General features: G+C 36.6%; 1 protein-coding gene across 5 annotated transcripts in view; it reads right to left on the reverse strand.

Moving 5' to 3' along the window:
• NDUFAF6 (NADH:ubiquinone oxidoreductase complex assembly factor 6) overlaps positions 1-16,050 on the reverse strand; it is a 42,338-nt gene extending 26,288 nt beyond the window's left edge. Inside the window, exons 1-3 of one of the 5 annotated variants that reach the window (XM_074269135.1) lie at positions 15,823-15,953; positions 14,692-14,747; positions 4,935-5,034 (exon numbers count right to left, since the gene is read on the reverse strand). Coding sequence is in view for 3 of the 5 variants with exons in the window: in XM_074269106.1 (XP_074125207.1) it covers positions 4,935-5,034; positions 15,823-16,022 (300 nt within the window). In the remaining 2 variants the exon portion in view is untranslated. Of the gene's footprint in view, positions 1-4,897; positions 5,035-14,691; positions 14,748-15,822 lie in introns of those variants that run through there. The other 4 variants (XM_074269126.1, XM_074269117.1, XM_074269106.1 and 1 more) reach the window with 4 other exon arrangements.
• Positions 16,051-16,452: the final 402 nt, after the last annotated feature.

Below are 16,452 nucleotides of genomic sequence, written 5' to 3' on the forward strand. Positions count from 1 at the left end.
TAAACTGTCAGCCTCATGGCTCTCAGGGTACTAGAAAAGAATTTAGCTCACATGTAAGAGAATGCTAGACGACTCTATCTGCCTTAACTGATTAAAGCAGCAACAATGGTAGATAATTTTAGCAAAATCACTATTTAGGAAAATTAGATATGTACCTATTCTCAACTGATAGTTGGTGTAGTCCTCAGATATTTGTGAATAAACACCAAGATAGCAAGTCCCAAATGTGATTGGAGATTGAATATGAAGCTCAAAGATTTATTTATTAACTGATAAATATGGACCCATCAATTAGGGAATGGCTAAACAGGATGTGGTGTATGAATGTGATATAATGTGATATAATACTACTGCAGTGTAAGAAATAATGAAGGAAAAGGTTTCAGAAAAGCCTGGGAAATTTGTATGAACTAATACAAAGAAAAATAAGCCTAACCAGGAGATCAATTAATGCTCACTGTCTCAGGGAGGGGGAAGGTAAGGAGAAAAAAAATGTTAATTATTTTTACATGTAATTGGGGAAAATATACATCTTTAAAAAAAAAAAAGAGTAACTAAGCAGAGGAGGAGAATAATAGCAATGTTGTAAAGATAACTGAATGAGGGGCAGCTAGGTGGCGAAGTGGATAGAGCACCAGCCCTGAATTCAGGAGTTAAAAGTCTGGTCTCAGACATTTAACACTTCCTAGCTGTGTGACCCTGGGCAAGTCACTTAACCCCAGCCTCAGAAAGAAAAAAGAAAAAAAAAAAAAAAAAGATAACTCAATGATTTAGTAACTCTGACAGACACAATGATCAATCACTACTCCAAAGAACTAATGATAAAGGTCAGGCTTAGAATCCAAATTGAAGCACGTTTTCTTCTTTTTTGATTTGGCTAATGAGAATCGGTCTTGCATAACTTCACGTTTGTAATGTGTTTTGCTTTTCTTGCCCTCTTGAATGAGTACAAAGGAAAGGAAGAAGAGAATTCAGAATTGAAAATAAAACAATTAAAAAGAAAAAAGGAAAAAAAAATTTAAGTGTGGGACAACTGAATATTTTAAATGTTTTAATGGGAGGAAATAGGTATCTCCCAGGAACAAATAATTAACTTCTCTTTCCCCTTTGGCTTTAATTATTATCTCTATTCAGATGAACTGAAGATTCAGATATACATTTCTAATCTCTCTCTTGAAATGGAGTCCTATATCACCAATTAATTATTTTTCATTTCAAACTGGATGTCCTAGAGGAATTTCAAATTCAGTGTCTGAAATAAAACTCTCTCTTTTTCCCTTTCCCCCTCCCCACCAAATCTATCACTTCCTTCATCAGAATTTCACTATTACTGTCAAGGATACTACCATCTTTCAAGTCACCCAATCTTGGTGTCATCCTCATTCTTCTCCTTCTTCATACCACAAATTGGTTAATCAGTTGCCAAACAATTTCATTTCTACTCCCACATCTTTACATCAATCTACTCTAGACCCACATGTCTACCACTTTAATCCAGGACCTAATCATCTCTGGCTTGGACTACTTTAATAACCTCCTAATTAGTCTCCTTGTTTTGAAACTTCTTTTTCTCCAATCCAGCCTTCACATTATCAAGCAATTTCTAAGTGCAAATCTGGCCATTTCACTCATAAGCTCAATAAATTCTAGCAGTTCTCTATTAATTATAAAATCAAGAGCAAACTGTTGTTTGGCACTTAATGCCACTAACCTTACTCCCAATGTTTACAAACTTCTTATACATTACTCTTTGGTATGTACTCTTTGGTCCCCCCCCCAAAAAAAACTTGGCCTTCTTCTTCCTCACCCACAATACTAACTTCCATCTCTTTGACTCCGCATTGACTATCCAAAACACCTGGAATATATTCCATCTTCGCCTCTACATTTCACAGAAATACCTTGTCTTTATTGATTTGTTTGTATCACTTGCCTGATAAATTGTAATCTTAAAAGTAGGGACTAACTACCACCAGCACCAAGCACAATTCTTGGCACAAAGTAGGCACTTAATAAGTAGTTAGTTACAGACAGAAAGCAAGATTTCTAGTAAGAGTAGCTTAAGGGATACTGATTGAATTTGTCAGGTGGATAGCTATAAACTGCATACTGATGCAGTTTAGGTCAGAAAGAAAATGGATTAATTTAGGATCCAAAAGAAAAGGACAGTAGAGGAAGAGAAAGAGAATTAAGTATTTCTATTGCATTTATTATATGAAAGACACTGAACTAAACATTTTACAAGCATTACCCTCATAACAATCCAGGGAAGTAGATACTATTATTATCTTCACCATTTTACAGTTGAGAAAATGGAGGCAAATAAAGGTTAAGTGACTTGCCAGTAACTCTCTGAGGCTGGATTTGAACTCAAGTCTTCCTGCTCCACTGTGTCAAAAAAAAAGCGACTAAAGCAAAAGGTTCATTCTTGAAACTGAAGAGGCTGATTGCAAGATAGTAAAGAATAGCATTTCTGGGGCAGCTAGGTGGCGCAGTGGATAGAGCACCAGCCCTGAATTCAGGAGAACCTGAGTTCAAATATGGTATCAGACACTTAACACTTCCTAGCTGTGTGACTCTAGGCAAGTCACTTAACCCCAGCCTCAGGGGGAAAAAAAAAAAAAAAGCATTTCAAGGAGCTAAGCCTACAGGAAAGACCTGTGGATTATTATTAAAGAGGGCCTACATGAGGCTATTTAATGGTTTAAATACCATATCTGCAATTTTTCTGTTAGCCACAGCTTGGCCACAAATCCTTTTTACACCGTAATAGTTTTGTTGTAGACTTTAACACAATGTATACTGGATTATAGTTGCAAAACAGAAGTTAAAAAATAAAAAGCTGTGGCCCAAGGCAGAGAATCCATTCCCTTTATTTTATGCCCTTGAGCTGCAACAACAAAATCTTATCTGAGCTAAATAGAATAAGATTGGGAGACCAGCTGGGCAATGCTGCAATCTATTTTGGGTACAACTTGTCCTTTGACTGCAGCAGAGTCTTCCTATCAGATCTTGAGAATGCAAAGTCTAGTCAGCACAGTATTTCATTCCTCTGGTACCAATGGGACATTGGAGGGTCAACTTAGCAGCTGTATTCCTGAACATGACTCCCAAATATTCCTAGATTTTCTAATTTCCATCCATTTCTAAAGCTAGGGTGACTATAAACTTTGAGGGAATAAAAGAGAAGACAAGAAGTATTAGGAACATTCTGAGGAATATAAAAGATGACATTTTAAAACAAGTTCTAAGGAGACATTAAGTACTACGGCCAGGGCACTGTCAAAGAAAATTTTAAATTATTCTTTAGTGTATACAAAATTCACCCCAAAATGCCCTATTCCAGGTCAAAGTCTACTCAGCACCTGAATAAAATAAAGATCTCCTTTTTCACAAATTCAGAGAAACTATCAGCAAATAATTGGTATTTGGCATTACGTATCATTTAAAATTGGAGGAGGGAACCCTATTCTTATTTTCAAAACTTAGGACAAGTTGCTTAACTGTAGATAAATAGTTGCCTATAAAACAAAACTTCCCTTCAAATATAACATCTCCGCTTTATGGTGTGATGTTAGATGCTAGCTTGCTAAATTTTAGGAGGCAAATTACTCTCCCTACAGTTTCCCATTTTTCACTATTTCTTTACATTAGTCAATACAGCTTTTCTATCAAGGATGCAAAGGATAAAGTTCAATTGAATTAATAATTTTGTTCAAAACTGCAAGTAGTTATTGGCTTTATATTAGAAAAAATCCTGCATACTTATATACATGATGGCAGCAAAAACTTTTCACAAAACAATCTGAGAAATAAGCACAAAACCCAATATCACATAATAAAAACTAAGCTCATTTTACTGTATTATTTCTTACTCAAACAATTTCTCAGTATTATTTCCAAGATGAAAGGAAGTATGGATAGAAGTCTTGCCTCAGAGCCACAGAAACTTGGGTTCCAATCATACCTCACACACTCATGAGCTGTGTGATCCTGGCAAATCACTGGCTATCTAGAGGGCTCAGACAACTGTCCTAGATTGTAAAGCACAGAATCAGCATTTAGCCTCAGCAGAGGAAGCATCCTATCCAGAAACTAAAATCCCATTTCTGGACAAAAAGAAAAAAAAATAAATCCCAGATCTTGTGACTGACAGAGAAGGAGAAAGCAAGCAAACTTCAAAGACACCTGTATAACCACTACAAACCACTTATTCCTGAAAAATATCTATTATAACATCTTCTTTGCTAAATTGAATGACCAGGAATAAATCAGCAGGTAGGAGATACACAAGACAGAGCAAAATCCTGGAGTCAGGAAGCCCTGTGTTTGAATCCAGCCTCAGATTCTTACTCATTGTGTGACCACAGTTAAGTCACTTAATCTGTCTACAAGAGATTCTTCATGTGTAAAATAGGAATGATAATGCCTACTTCCCAGCAATATTGTGAGAATCAAATGAAATAATAATTGTAAAGTATCTAGTACCGTATCGGGCACACAGAAAATGCTATAAAAATTTAGATATTATCATTTTTTATTCTTGTTTTTGCTGTGTTACACCTGATAAGTGTTATTTATTAGCAACTTGTGAAATCATAACAATTCACTGGCAATACACATTATTTGCAAGGATAAGCTAATATTGATAAAGTAACTTTTCATTTTCATCACTGGGTTCATTAGTTCTCTAGTCTATCTTTCATATTTCAATTAATATCTTTACAAGTATGTTTAAATTCCCATAATGCTTAATAGGCTGAATCTGAATATACAGTAGATGCTCAAGTACTTATGTATTTAATTTACTTCAGTTTTTATTACTTGTAGAGATATTTTAATTTGTATATGTGTGTTTTTTACTATACAGACTTTAACCTTAAATTAAAACATTCACATTTTCAGTTGACTGTTTTAATTATTTTAATACCAGCCTGAGCCAGTTCCACATTGAAGGCTCTCAATGCAAAAGCAGAACTTCGGGCTTCTGCAGGCAGGAGAAGACAACATAAATATCCTTCATAGTCTCGTTTCCTACAAACAGAAAAACAAACAAAAAGTGATCAGTTGCTATCCAAATTCTACATAATCATACATCTGGCATGTTAATTTATAAACAGGGAACTTTCAAATGGAAGTCAGACACAAATTAGGGGTCTCACAATGTTTTTTTTTTTTTTTTTTTTTAAGTGCTATATTGAAATTTCTTGTTTTACTTCTCAAGGCCAAATACAGAGAAACTGTGCCACGGAAAATATTACAAGTGTTTTGGTTTTTTGAAATTGCCAGATATTATGAGGCCAGTTTTTTTTTGTTTGTTTGTTTGTTTTTTTAATGATAGCTAAGTGGGTACAGTGGGTGGGATGCTGACCTGAAATCAAGAAGACTCAATTTTTTTAAAGTTCAAATCTGGTCTTGGACATTTACGAGCTGTGTGACTTTGTGTAAGTCACTTAAACCTATTTGCCTCACTTTCTTCATCTGTAAAATGAGCAAGAGAAGGAAATGTACCACTCTAGTATCTTTACCAAGAAAATCCCAAATGGGGTCAGAGAATCAGACATAATTGAAAAAAACTTAACAACAAAGTTTAAAAATATTCAATATACTCTGATTGTCTTAATACAGCACCTAGAATTTAAATTCTTTCAGAACTACTTTTGTTTTAAATTGTCAAATAATTACAGAAACAGAAATCAAATTACAAAAACATACTACAGTACTCTTTCCATTATATTTTATCATTTGAAGTAATTTATACATCGAGTTCCTTCTTTCTTTTTTATTTCTTTCAGAAAAAAACAGCAACAACATGATACAGTATTCTATGGACTCTGAGGGGAAGCAATCTTTGTCCAATTCTGAAACCTTTTAGCATTATACTGGCAATACAAGTGACATAAAACAACAATGTGACTTCTGCCACTAGGGGGCGCCAAGAAATTAAAAATAAAAAGTCAAGCAAAATATGTTATATATTTATATGTTATGTTAATATAGAAAAGAATCACGCCCAGCTATTTTTCTCTTGGAGAATTTAATCTGCTATCAATTTCAAAAATACTTCTGGGTTCAGTTTCTTAGAATAAAGAGTTCTATATAATTACTTATCTAATCCAAAGTAATTTTTGTGCTTTATAAGATACATTTGAAAATAAGCATTAAAAAGCTTATTTTCAAGACCTCAGGATTGAGTCCAGATAACCCCTAAGAGAAAATGTTATGGCTTATATCTGCATTTCTGCTAAGATAGGTCGTAGGGAGGATAAACTTGTAAAATTACAATTTGCTGAACTCATTCTCACTCCAAGTAAGTTATTTCAGACAGGAATTCACAGACATTAATAAAAACTTTCCCTTGGCTAGTGAATTTGAGATATTTTTAGCATCTAGTTGCTAATAAAAGTATATGTAGCAATTTTTGCCCCAAATCCTCATGTCATTTGCACAAAGAAAAATCAACCAGCTCTGGAAATATTTTTCTGACTTCTTTTCTTTTTTTTTTCTCTTTTTTTTGGGGGGGGAGGGGATGCAAGGCAATTGGAGTTAAGTGATTTGCCCAGGAATTGTTAAGTTTTTCTGAAACAGAATTTGAAATCAGGCCCTCATGACTTCAGGCCAGTGCTCTATTGACTGTGCCATCTAGCTGCCCTGCTTTTTCTGCTTGTTGATAAAAGTTTGTTATTATTTTCCTAAGGTATCTATCATATTCCATACTCCTACCATATGCATGTGCCTTTCCAGAATAACTAGAGAAGCACTAGTCACATCGTATGGCTTCATGACCCTTTTTCTATTATTTTCTTTAATGTGATATAATTACAACAGGAGACTAGAAAAAGTGAAACTAACAAACAGTAAAGAATTTTCCTCCCATTTATTTTAATTTGTTATCCTAGCACCATTAATATTTAAGATATAACCAATATGCCGCAAGAAAGCAATTTACTATATGGTAAAAAATTATATTCATTTAAATTAAGTCACCTAAGCTCTACCAACGATAAGTTATCAGTGGAAAGCTGTCTTCAAAATCTTCCTTTTCTCTAACTCAACACAATATCAAATAGAGACTGATTTGATACTCAATGACAGGGTTTTGTTCATAACTTAAATAACCTAATTTCTAGGTTAAGAACACAGATTTTACAATCTCGATATGGAAAGATTAACATAATGATTGCTTTTACCCAAAAAAAATTTAGCTGGGGAATAAAAAATTGTGATTGTATGTTTGATTTGGGGAGAGGGCAGGAAGGACAAGAGGGGGGATAAAGAGAGAGAAAGAGAAAGAAAAAGATCTAAACAGACAGACCAGAGAGAAAGGAGGAAGAAAAGAAGGAAGGAAAAAAGGAAGGAAGAAGAGAAAGAGACAGAATTAGGACAAAGAAAGAGACAGGACAGAGAAGACGGAGAGACAGAGAATGAATGCCTATTTATGTCTTATACCCTAAATGCCTCCAGTGATATTTTCCTCTACAAATTTCTTATAGAATATTTTGTGAATGGTGTTTTTGTTGTTCCTTTGCTCAATTCATCATTGTATAGGATTTAATTCCCATTTGATTATAAGATCCTTGAGAACAAGGATTGTTTTTCATTTTTTGTATTTTGTGAATAATATTTTGTAGTTCTTTAATACATATTTGTTCAATCAATCAACAAACATTTTTTAATCATGTACTATATATAGACACTGCACTGAGGATACAAATACAAATAATCAAAAAACTCCTGTATTCAATTCTGAATTGAATTAAACTGATTCGAGGGAATCATGTTTTCAGTTTATGGGCTTTTCTTATGATATTCTAAAAACTTCCTGATCTTTAAGCCTCAATTTGAAGTAGTCCCTTACATGGACTCTGAATTTTAAAAATGTTTTTAAGGCACTTGAGATGCAGAATGATCTGGTGTAAAAAACAAAACCAAAAACAGTGTGTCAGGAATTGAAAATTGAAGACTGAAATCTTGCCCCCAGCTTGGCTGATCACACACATCTTTTGTGTTATCAAATAAGAACTGTTATTTGTTCTTGTTCTCCAGAAGATTAATGGTACATGTGAAATACTTCAAGTTTCTCAAAGGAAAACATTGCATGAATCCATATCATTGTTGCACTACTGTCCTGCTTATCTTTTAAACATTTTATATGGCTGAATGTTTACAAAGATGTACAGTATCTGACAAGATCAAGAGGTCTCTGCTTCAAATCTAGTAATTCTTTTTGGCTACCTCGCATTTTATTAACTCAAGCTACTCTAACGAATTTCAATTCCTATCTCTTTCTTAGTATCATCCCAACAAACCTGCTGAGTGACAGAAGAAATTAGTGACTGCTCCCAGCCTTTTATTAAGGCTTATTTTTTCATTTAAGGCTCAACAGAATGAATTTGTTGACAAATCCAATTTTTCCATGTCATGTTAAAGTTGCCTCTGTGCCTTCTCTCCTGGAGCCAATGTTGCCTTGATTTGCTAGTTCGTTCTTTCTCTATATAACCTATGAATTCCAATGTAACCTAAAAACTCAATGATGCCCAGATCTTCTTCCTACTCTCTTATGCAATGAGGATAGAATGCACTCTTATAGAACATTCTTGGGGTGTTCTATAACATCCTAATAACTTTCAGGGACACAGGCTTAGCAATAAAGGACTCTGGGATGAAACAAAATCCAGTGATGGCAGCAGGGAGGGGACTTTATCAAAGAGGAATGGCCACTAAGTCAGGAAGAACCAGCCAGTCAGGAAATTTTAAAGGGTGAAGAGATCCCGCCCCTCTCTCTCTCTTCTCCATAAAGTGTGGCATGAAACTCTTTCTGGAACTTCTTGGGAGAAGGGAAGCAGGGAAATGTAGCTATAGTGGCTGCCTACATATGGCAGAGTGTATGCTGCTCAGTTCCAGGACCTATGAGTATGCTCTACCTTCATTACATTTTTAAAAGCTCTACTTTTTAAAACCCACCACTCCCTCAGACCAGCATCTACATTTCTCTCATCACAGCCAAATTCCAAATATTGTCATCTATCTTCTTTGTCTTTCTTCATTTCCTCTTCTCCCACTTACTTCCCAAACCATTGAATTCTGGCTATGGACATCACTTTTCAAGAAAAATGATCTCTTGCTTTATTCTAAAAAAAAGAAAAGAAAAGAAAAGAAAAAAGAAAAGAAAATGATCTCTATAATGTTATCAACAATCATAACTGCTCAATCCAATGGCCTCTCAGGCTTCATCCTTCTTAATCTCTCCATACCACGTAACAATGTGAACTGTTCTCTACTCTCTTCTCTCTTGAGAAACTACTCTCTCCTGTGTCTTCTCCCTACCTTTCAGAACTCCTCAGCCTCTTCTGGTAGACCATCATTCACATCTCATCTCCTAACCACTGGAGTCCTCCAGAGCTTTACGCTGGTTATTCTTTTCTTTTCTTCCTATATTCTCTTGTTGCTACTACTTCCCATGTGCTCAAATATCATTTATATATCTAGTTCTAGTCTCTCTTTCAAGTTTCATTCTCACATCACCAACTATCTCCTGAATATCTCACAGGTATCTCAAACTCAACATGACCAAAAAGAACTCTAGTTCTTCCTCTGTAAAAATCCATTCCCTCCTCCAATCTTGACTCTTTCTGTTAAAGGCACAAGATATTTCTATTCTCCAAAATTCTCAGCCTTCTTTCCTTCTCCCTTCGCTCCAATACTCAATCATCTAACAAGTCTGGATGATTCTACTTCACAATCTCTCTCCCACTGGTTCACTTCCCTCTACTAATATTATCACCTTTTTGAGGCCCCATCTCATCTGGGCAGCATGGTGAAGTGAAAATAGCAGTAAACATGTAGTCAGAAAATCTTTGAGCACCACCCCAGATATACTAGCTATATGATCCTGGGTAAGTTGATTAACTTTTCTTGACCTCATTTGTAAAATGAGGAGACTCAAGTGATTTCCAAGATTCAATCATTCAAATCTATGATTCTATGATCTGTGATCCTGTGACTATTAAAGCAGTCTCCTAATTGGACTCCTGGCTTCCAGTGTCTTTCTTCACTATCCTCCACACAGCTATAAAAATAATCTTCTTAAAGCACAAATCTATGTAAGTCTCCTGATGAAGGATAAAATACAAATTCCTTCGTTTGGAATTTAAAGCTCTTCAAAATTTGGTTCTAGTTTACCTCTCTAGCTTTATTTTATCCTCCCCCTCCCCCCAATCTTCACATACTCTTATGTCTCAAACTGGACATCTGCAGTTTCCTGAACATGGAATTATATTTTGCACCTTTGTGTCTTTTCTCAGTTATTCATGTCCTTGCCCGGAATGCAAGAGAATCCCTGAATTTCTTAAAAGTTCAGTTTACATGCAATCTCTGAAATAAAGCTTTTTTTGATTCCTACAACTGTTAGAACTTTCTCCCTCTTCAAATTTTCAGGGAAATACTTGCCTATTTATATGTTAGATCATATTCCACCTACTTAGTCCAAGTGCCATTACAATCTCAAATTTGCCTCCCCACCACCACCCCTAAGCATACTTGTTGTATGAAGTTAGGACTTCACACATGGTATCCACTTAATAGTTTAACTGGACTGGGATTTCTAGTAGTTACAAAAGCTGATCCTCTCTTCAAATTTCTTGGCTCTTCTGAACATCACCACAACTAGATTAAATTACTTGTAATTTGTAAAAATATAATTAGATGGTTTTTGCTCAAGCTGTTTCCTGAACTTGGAATGCCCTTTAACACATCTTACCCCTTGCCTGTTGAAATATTTATCTTTCAAAAACTAGCTTGAATGTCACTTATTGAATTATTCTCTGAGTTTCTATTTAGTATTATAATTATGTGTGTAAGTATCTCAGGCAGCAATGTGGCACAATGAATAGTATCAGACCTGCGGAGAAGAAGATTTTTCTTCCTGAGTTCAAATGCAGTCTCAGGAGAGGAAGATTCTTCTTCCTGGGTTCAAATGCAGTCTCAGATACTTATTAGTTTTGTGACTCTGTTTAGTTACTTAACCCTGTTTGCCTCAGTTTCCTCATCTATAAAATGAGCTGGAGAAGGAAATGGCCAACCACTCCTGTATCTTTGCCAAAGAAATCCCCAAAGTGGTCATGAAAAGTAGCACATGACTGAAAAATGACTGAACAATAAAAAAAGTATCGCTTCAATCTACTTCTTTGTTCAATCCAATTCAATAAACCTACTATGAATTGCAATATGTATTGGGAATACAAAGTAAAAAAAAATGGAACTTACATAGAGGAGTGAAGGGAAGAAAAAAAGAGTAAGTCAAGTTCAAAGTATATATAGTAAATAAATCAGTGGAGGCAGGATTGTGTAGGAGACACTTATTAAATGTTTGTTAAATTAAGATGAATATAATATTCTAGAGGCAAAAGGTTGTCACTGAACTAGGGGAATGAAATGGTCAGATCTATGCTTTATGAATATTAATTTGACTAGAAGAGCATTAAGTAGTTCAAGTGAAAGGAAACGAAAAAGTAAAAGGATAGCCTGATTAATTAATTAATTGAATAGACAGAAAAAAAATCCTACCAAAACTAATATGAGAGAATGTATAAAGTAGGATGACAAGATTTGGTGATAGACTGGATAATAGGGTTACATAATTGCATTTGTATAACCTTTATCAGACTGCTTACCATCTCAAGGAGGGCAGAAGAGAAGGAGAGATGCAAGAAAAAAATTAGGAAATCAAAAAGTTTTATATAAAAATGTTTTTTAATAAATGTCTGCTGAATCAGATTATGAACTCTATAAAGGCAGGGGTCAACTCATCCTAATACTTACTTACCCCAGTAGCTAGCACACTGAACTACACTTAGTAACAGTCAATAAAATAATAATAAAAAATGTATTCAATAAATATTTTTTTAAAAACACAGGGAAAAATATGTCTAAGATAAGAGCATGCAGTAGTGTTTAAGTATTGGTTTGGGGGAGCAGCTAGATGGTGCAGTGGATAGAGTGCCAGCCCTAAAGTCAGAAGGACCTAGTCAGAAGGACCTGAGTTCTAGTCTGGCCTTAGTTACTTAATACTTCCTAGATGGGCAAGTCACTTAACTTCAATTATCTCAGCAATACTCAAAAGTATTGATTTTTGCTTAAATTAACCTTGTTATAATATAAGTCCCTATCAAAAGGCTTTCATTTAAAAAAGGATAGTATGTTATAATAAGTCAAAAAACTTCCTATTTGCCAAACACTGCCCTAAGTACTGGGGTATACAAAGAAATACAAAACTATGGTCCCTTTCCTGGATGTTTCTTATTCTAATGATAGAAACAACATGCAAATAACCATGTACATAACAATTTAAATGGAAAATAATCTCAAAGCAATTTGTAACTCTACCCAAAGGACTATCAAACTGTATATACCCTTTGATCCAGCAGTGTCTCTACTAGGCCTGTATCTTAAACAGATTATAAAAAAGGGAAAAGGATCCAATGTGCAAAAATGTTTACAGCAACTCTTTTTGTAGTGACAAAGAAATGGAAACTGCATGGATTCCCATCAGTTAGGGAAGGCTTAAACAGATTATGGTTTATCAATATAATGGAATATTATTGTTCTTTAAGAAATGATCAGCAAGATAATTTCAGAAAAGCCTGGAGAGACTTACATAAACTGATGCTAAATAAAGTAGAACCAGGAGAACATTGTACATGGTAACAGCAAGATTATACAATGACCAATTCTGATGGATTTGGCTCTTTTCAACAATGAGGTGATTCGGGTCAATTCCAATAGACTTGTGATGGAGAGAGCCATCTAAATCCAGAAAGAGAACTATGGGGACTGAATGTGGATCACAACATATATTTTCAATTTTTCATTGTTTGCTTGCTTTTTTTTTTTCCTTGTTTTTTTTTTCTTTTTGATCTGATTTTTCTTGTGCAGCATAATAAATGTGGAAATGTTTAGAAGAATTGAAATCTTGAATCTTGAAAGAAGCATGAGAAAGTGGAAAAAGTATTAAGGATGGGAGTTCATTCAATTCAATCAGGACAACCAGAAAGACACAAATTTAGGAAATATAGTGTCTTAACTAAATCAAAGAAGGGACCAAAAGCGTCGCAAAAGGCTTTAAGCACCAAAGAAAGGAGTTTATATTTAACCTTGTATGTAATTGGAAGCCAATGGAGTTTATCAATCAGGTAGATAACATTATGAAGGCTGCATTTCAGGAATATTTTTATGGCTGCTGAATGGAAGATGAATTGGAATGGGGAGAGATCTGAAGCAGGGAGACTAATCAGAAGGCTACAGGGATAATCTAGGTATGACAAGATGAGGGCCCACATTAGGGCCCTGCTTAACTGAAGAGAAGGAACATAAACAAAAGATGTTGTAAAGGTAAAAACAACAAAATCTGGCAACAGATTGGCTATATGGAGTGAAAGCATAGAATCATAGATCACATTGAAGTTATAAACCTAGGTGACTGGAAGGGTGGTGTTGACTCATTAAGAAATTTTGAGAGGGGATAGATATGTTATATTTGAGATGCCTTTAGAACATGTAATTTAAAACATCTAAATGTCAGTTGATTGTGACTATCAATCAGGAGAGAAGTAGGGACTGGATATATAGATCTGGGAATCATCTGCAGAGATGATGGTTGAACCCAGTGCTATTGATGAGATCATCAAGCAAGACAGTATGAAGAGAAATGAAAAGGCATAGGGCAGAGCCTATAAGGACACCAAAGCCAATAGATATGATCTGAATGAGGAGTCAGCAAAAAAAAATGAAAAGCATTAAAGTCAGGTGAGAGAACAACCAAGATAGAACAAAGCCATAAAAATTTAGGAGAAAATATCCAAGAGGAAATGGTGATTAACAAGCAGAGAAGTCAACAAGGATGATGATTAGAAAAAGGCTAGTATATTTAACAATTAAGAAATTATTAATAATTTTGGCTAGAGCAGCTTCAATTGCATGATGAGATTGAAGGCCCTCCTCAAGTCCCAATTAAAATCTCATCATCTTCAGGAAGTCTTTCCTAACTCTTCTTAATTCTTGTGCCTTTCCTCTGTTAATTATTTTCTATTTATCCTGTATATATCTTGCTGGTTTGTGACTTTTCATTTGATTATGATCTCCATTAAATTGTGAATTCTATGAGAGCTGTCTTTTGCCTTTTTTCTGTATCCCCAGTCCTTAGCACAGTGCCTGGTACATAGTAGGTTTTAGAAGTGTTCACTGACTGCTTGATTTAGCCCTTCCTTCCCCAAAATTGATCATAGTAAAGTAGGGTCTTAATGTGGATAACCTGGTAGTAGCAAACAGTCCTGCTTAAATGAATGGAAGACATTGCCACAAATGCTATATCTTCTAAATTCTATTTCTACATGAACCCTCATATCTCACCTTTCTCTCCAGTTACTCTACAAAAACAGTCTAATTCCACCCCTCATAATCCTGCAGGAACAGTCCCTCTCCAATTCATCATAGCTACCAAAAAGGGTATTCCCAAAGTATGAAAGTGACCGAGTCACTCTCCTATTGAAAAAGATACAGCGACTATATCTCTAGGAAAAAATAGAAACTTCATCATTAAAAACCCTTTACAATGAGTTCAACCTGTCTTTTCAAGATGATAATGTGTTACTCCCCCTCAAATTGGGACTAAACGGGATGGTCTTGTCTACTTACTAGCTGTTGTAATTCCAGGCAAGTCGCTTAACGGAGGCCTGCCTCAGTTTCCCCAACTGTAAAAATGGAGATAACAGCATTTAGCTTGCATGGATGTTATGATGTTCAAATCTGTAAATCACTTATCACAATCTAGCATGTTTCAGATGCCAGGTAAAAAAATATAAATGCAGGCAATTATTACAATTAGTATCTCCAAGTCTTTGAACAATTCTCTCCCTACCACTGCGTGCTCCTGCCTCCAGACCTAGAATGCATTGCTTCTCCCATCAACCCTCTTAGAATCCCTAGTTCCTCCGAAGTTGAGCTCAAACTAAGCCTTTTCCAGATCTCCGTCCCCTTTGTAAATATTTTACATTTGCTTGTTCCTGTGACCCTTTGCCAAAGTCCTCTATTAAAAAGGAAGTTTAGGGAGCGCAGCACCTATTTGTTTGGTTTCTTACTTCTATATTCCCAAGAGCTACCCTGAAGAGAGGCACACATTGGGCACTTAATAAGTGCTTGTTAAAGGATGCTTATTAAAATAAGATGCCCACTGATTGCCTAACCCATTTCGGCAAATGGCTATAATCCAACGTGGCTGTGCCGTAAGAAAGGCCCAATAGGAGGAATGAAGAGAAGCACGGACGGAAATGAGAAACCGATGCTGTCGTAAGCCGAGACATGGGAAAATACATTTAGTGATGACCAAAATGCAGACAGAAGGGACCACCCACAAAACGCCAAGCGAGCTCGGCAGACTTAGAAGAAACAAGGGCTCAAAGAAGGCTCGCTCTCCTCCGAGCCTTCCTGGGCGGAGCAGAGGCCCCCGTGTGTTCTCGGACGTTCTGTCAGGGAATCAGTTATGCTCTTTTTCTTTAGTGTCTGAGTAGAGGAAAGGGAAGGACACTGTGGGGAACCAGGGCGACGTGAATGGCAAAAGGCAGCAATAAGAACTTATTTTAAAACAAATAAGTGAATGTTTGTGGCACTGAAGTGAAGCAGAGACCAAGGTCACAGGCGGGGCGGCTAGAGAGTCACTTCTGCGGCCCCGCTCATCCCTCCCCCGGGGCCGGTCTCTCCCTGCCCTCCCTCTCCGCGAACCCGGACACTGCCGGAATCTGGGGGCGGCGGCCTCGGACCGGAGCTCACCGGAGCAACTCCACGCAATACAGGTCACTGCCGGGGGCTTCCGTCCGACTGGACGCGGTCGCGCTTCGTCCCAAGACCACGGGTGCCGGAAGCCCCCACCCGTGGGCGCTCAGCCCCCGAGGCACAACTCGACCACGAAAGCTGCAGCTGGAGCCGAGGCGGAGCGGGCCCATACCCACAGCAAGAGCGGAGGCCGCCATGACACCGGGCACCTCTAACCTTTTACCTTTCACACCGCCCCAGCGCGCCTGCGTGGCCCCGCCCTAAGGCTGCCTTCTCTTTTTCTCTTACCTCCTCTTCCTTTTTCTTTCTGTTTTCATCTCATCCCCCTTTTCTGCCCAGTCTCTCATTCTCCATTTCTTTCCCTTCTGAATCTCTTTCCGCCTCATCTCCTCCTTTTGTCCTTTCCTTTCTGTGGATTTTCTGTCTCCTTCCTTTAATCCCATCTACCCACCTCCGTCGGTTTCTCTGCTTCTCTCTTCCTTCTTTATTTGCTTCTCACATTCCTTCATTTTTCTCCCTTCCGTTGCCCCTCTGTCCCTCACTCCTTACTGCAGTCATTTCTTCTCCTTTCTCTCAAGTCAGGCCAACAGGCACTGATTAATCTCCTCTGTGTGTGTGCTAAGAACT

Source organism: Sminthopsis crassicaudata, chromosome 1, assembly GCF_048593235.1.
Source record: "Sminthopsis crassicaudata isolate SCR6 chromosome 1, ASM4859323v1, whole genome shotgun sequence".
In the NCBI taxonomy this organism is placed as follows: domain Eukaryota; kingdom Metazoa; phylum Chordata; class Mammalia; order Dasyuromorphia; family Dasyuridae; genus Sminthopsis; species Sminthopsis crassicaudata.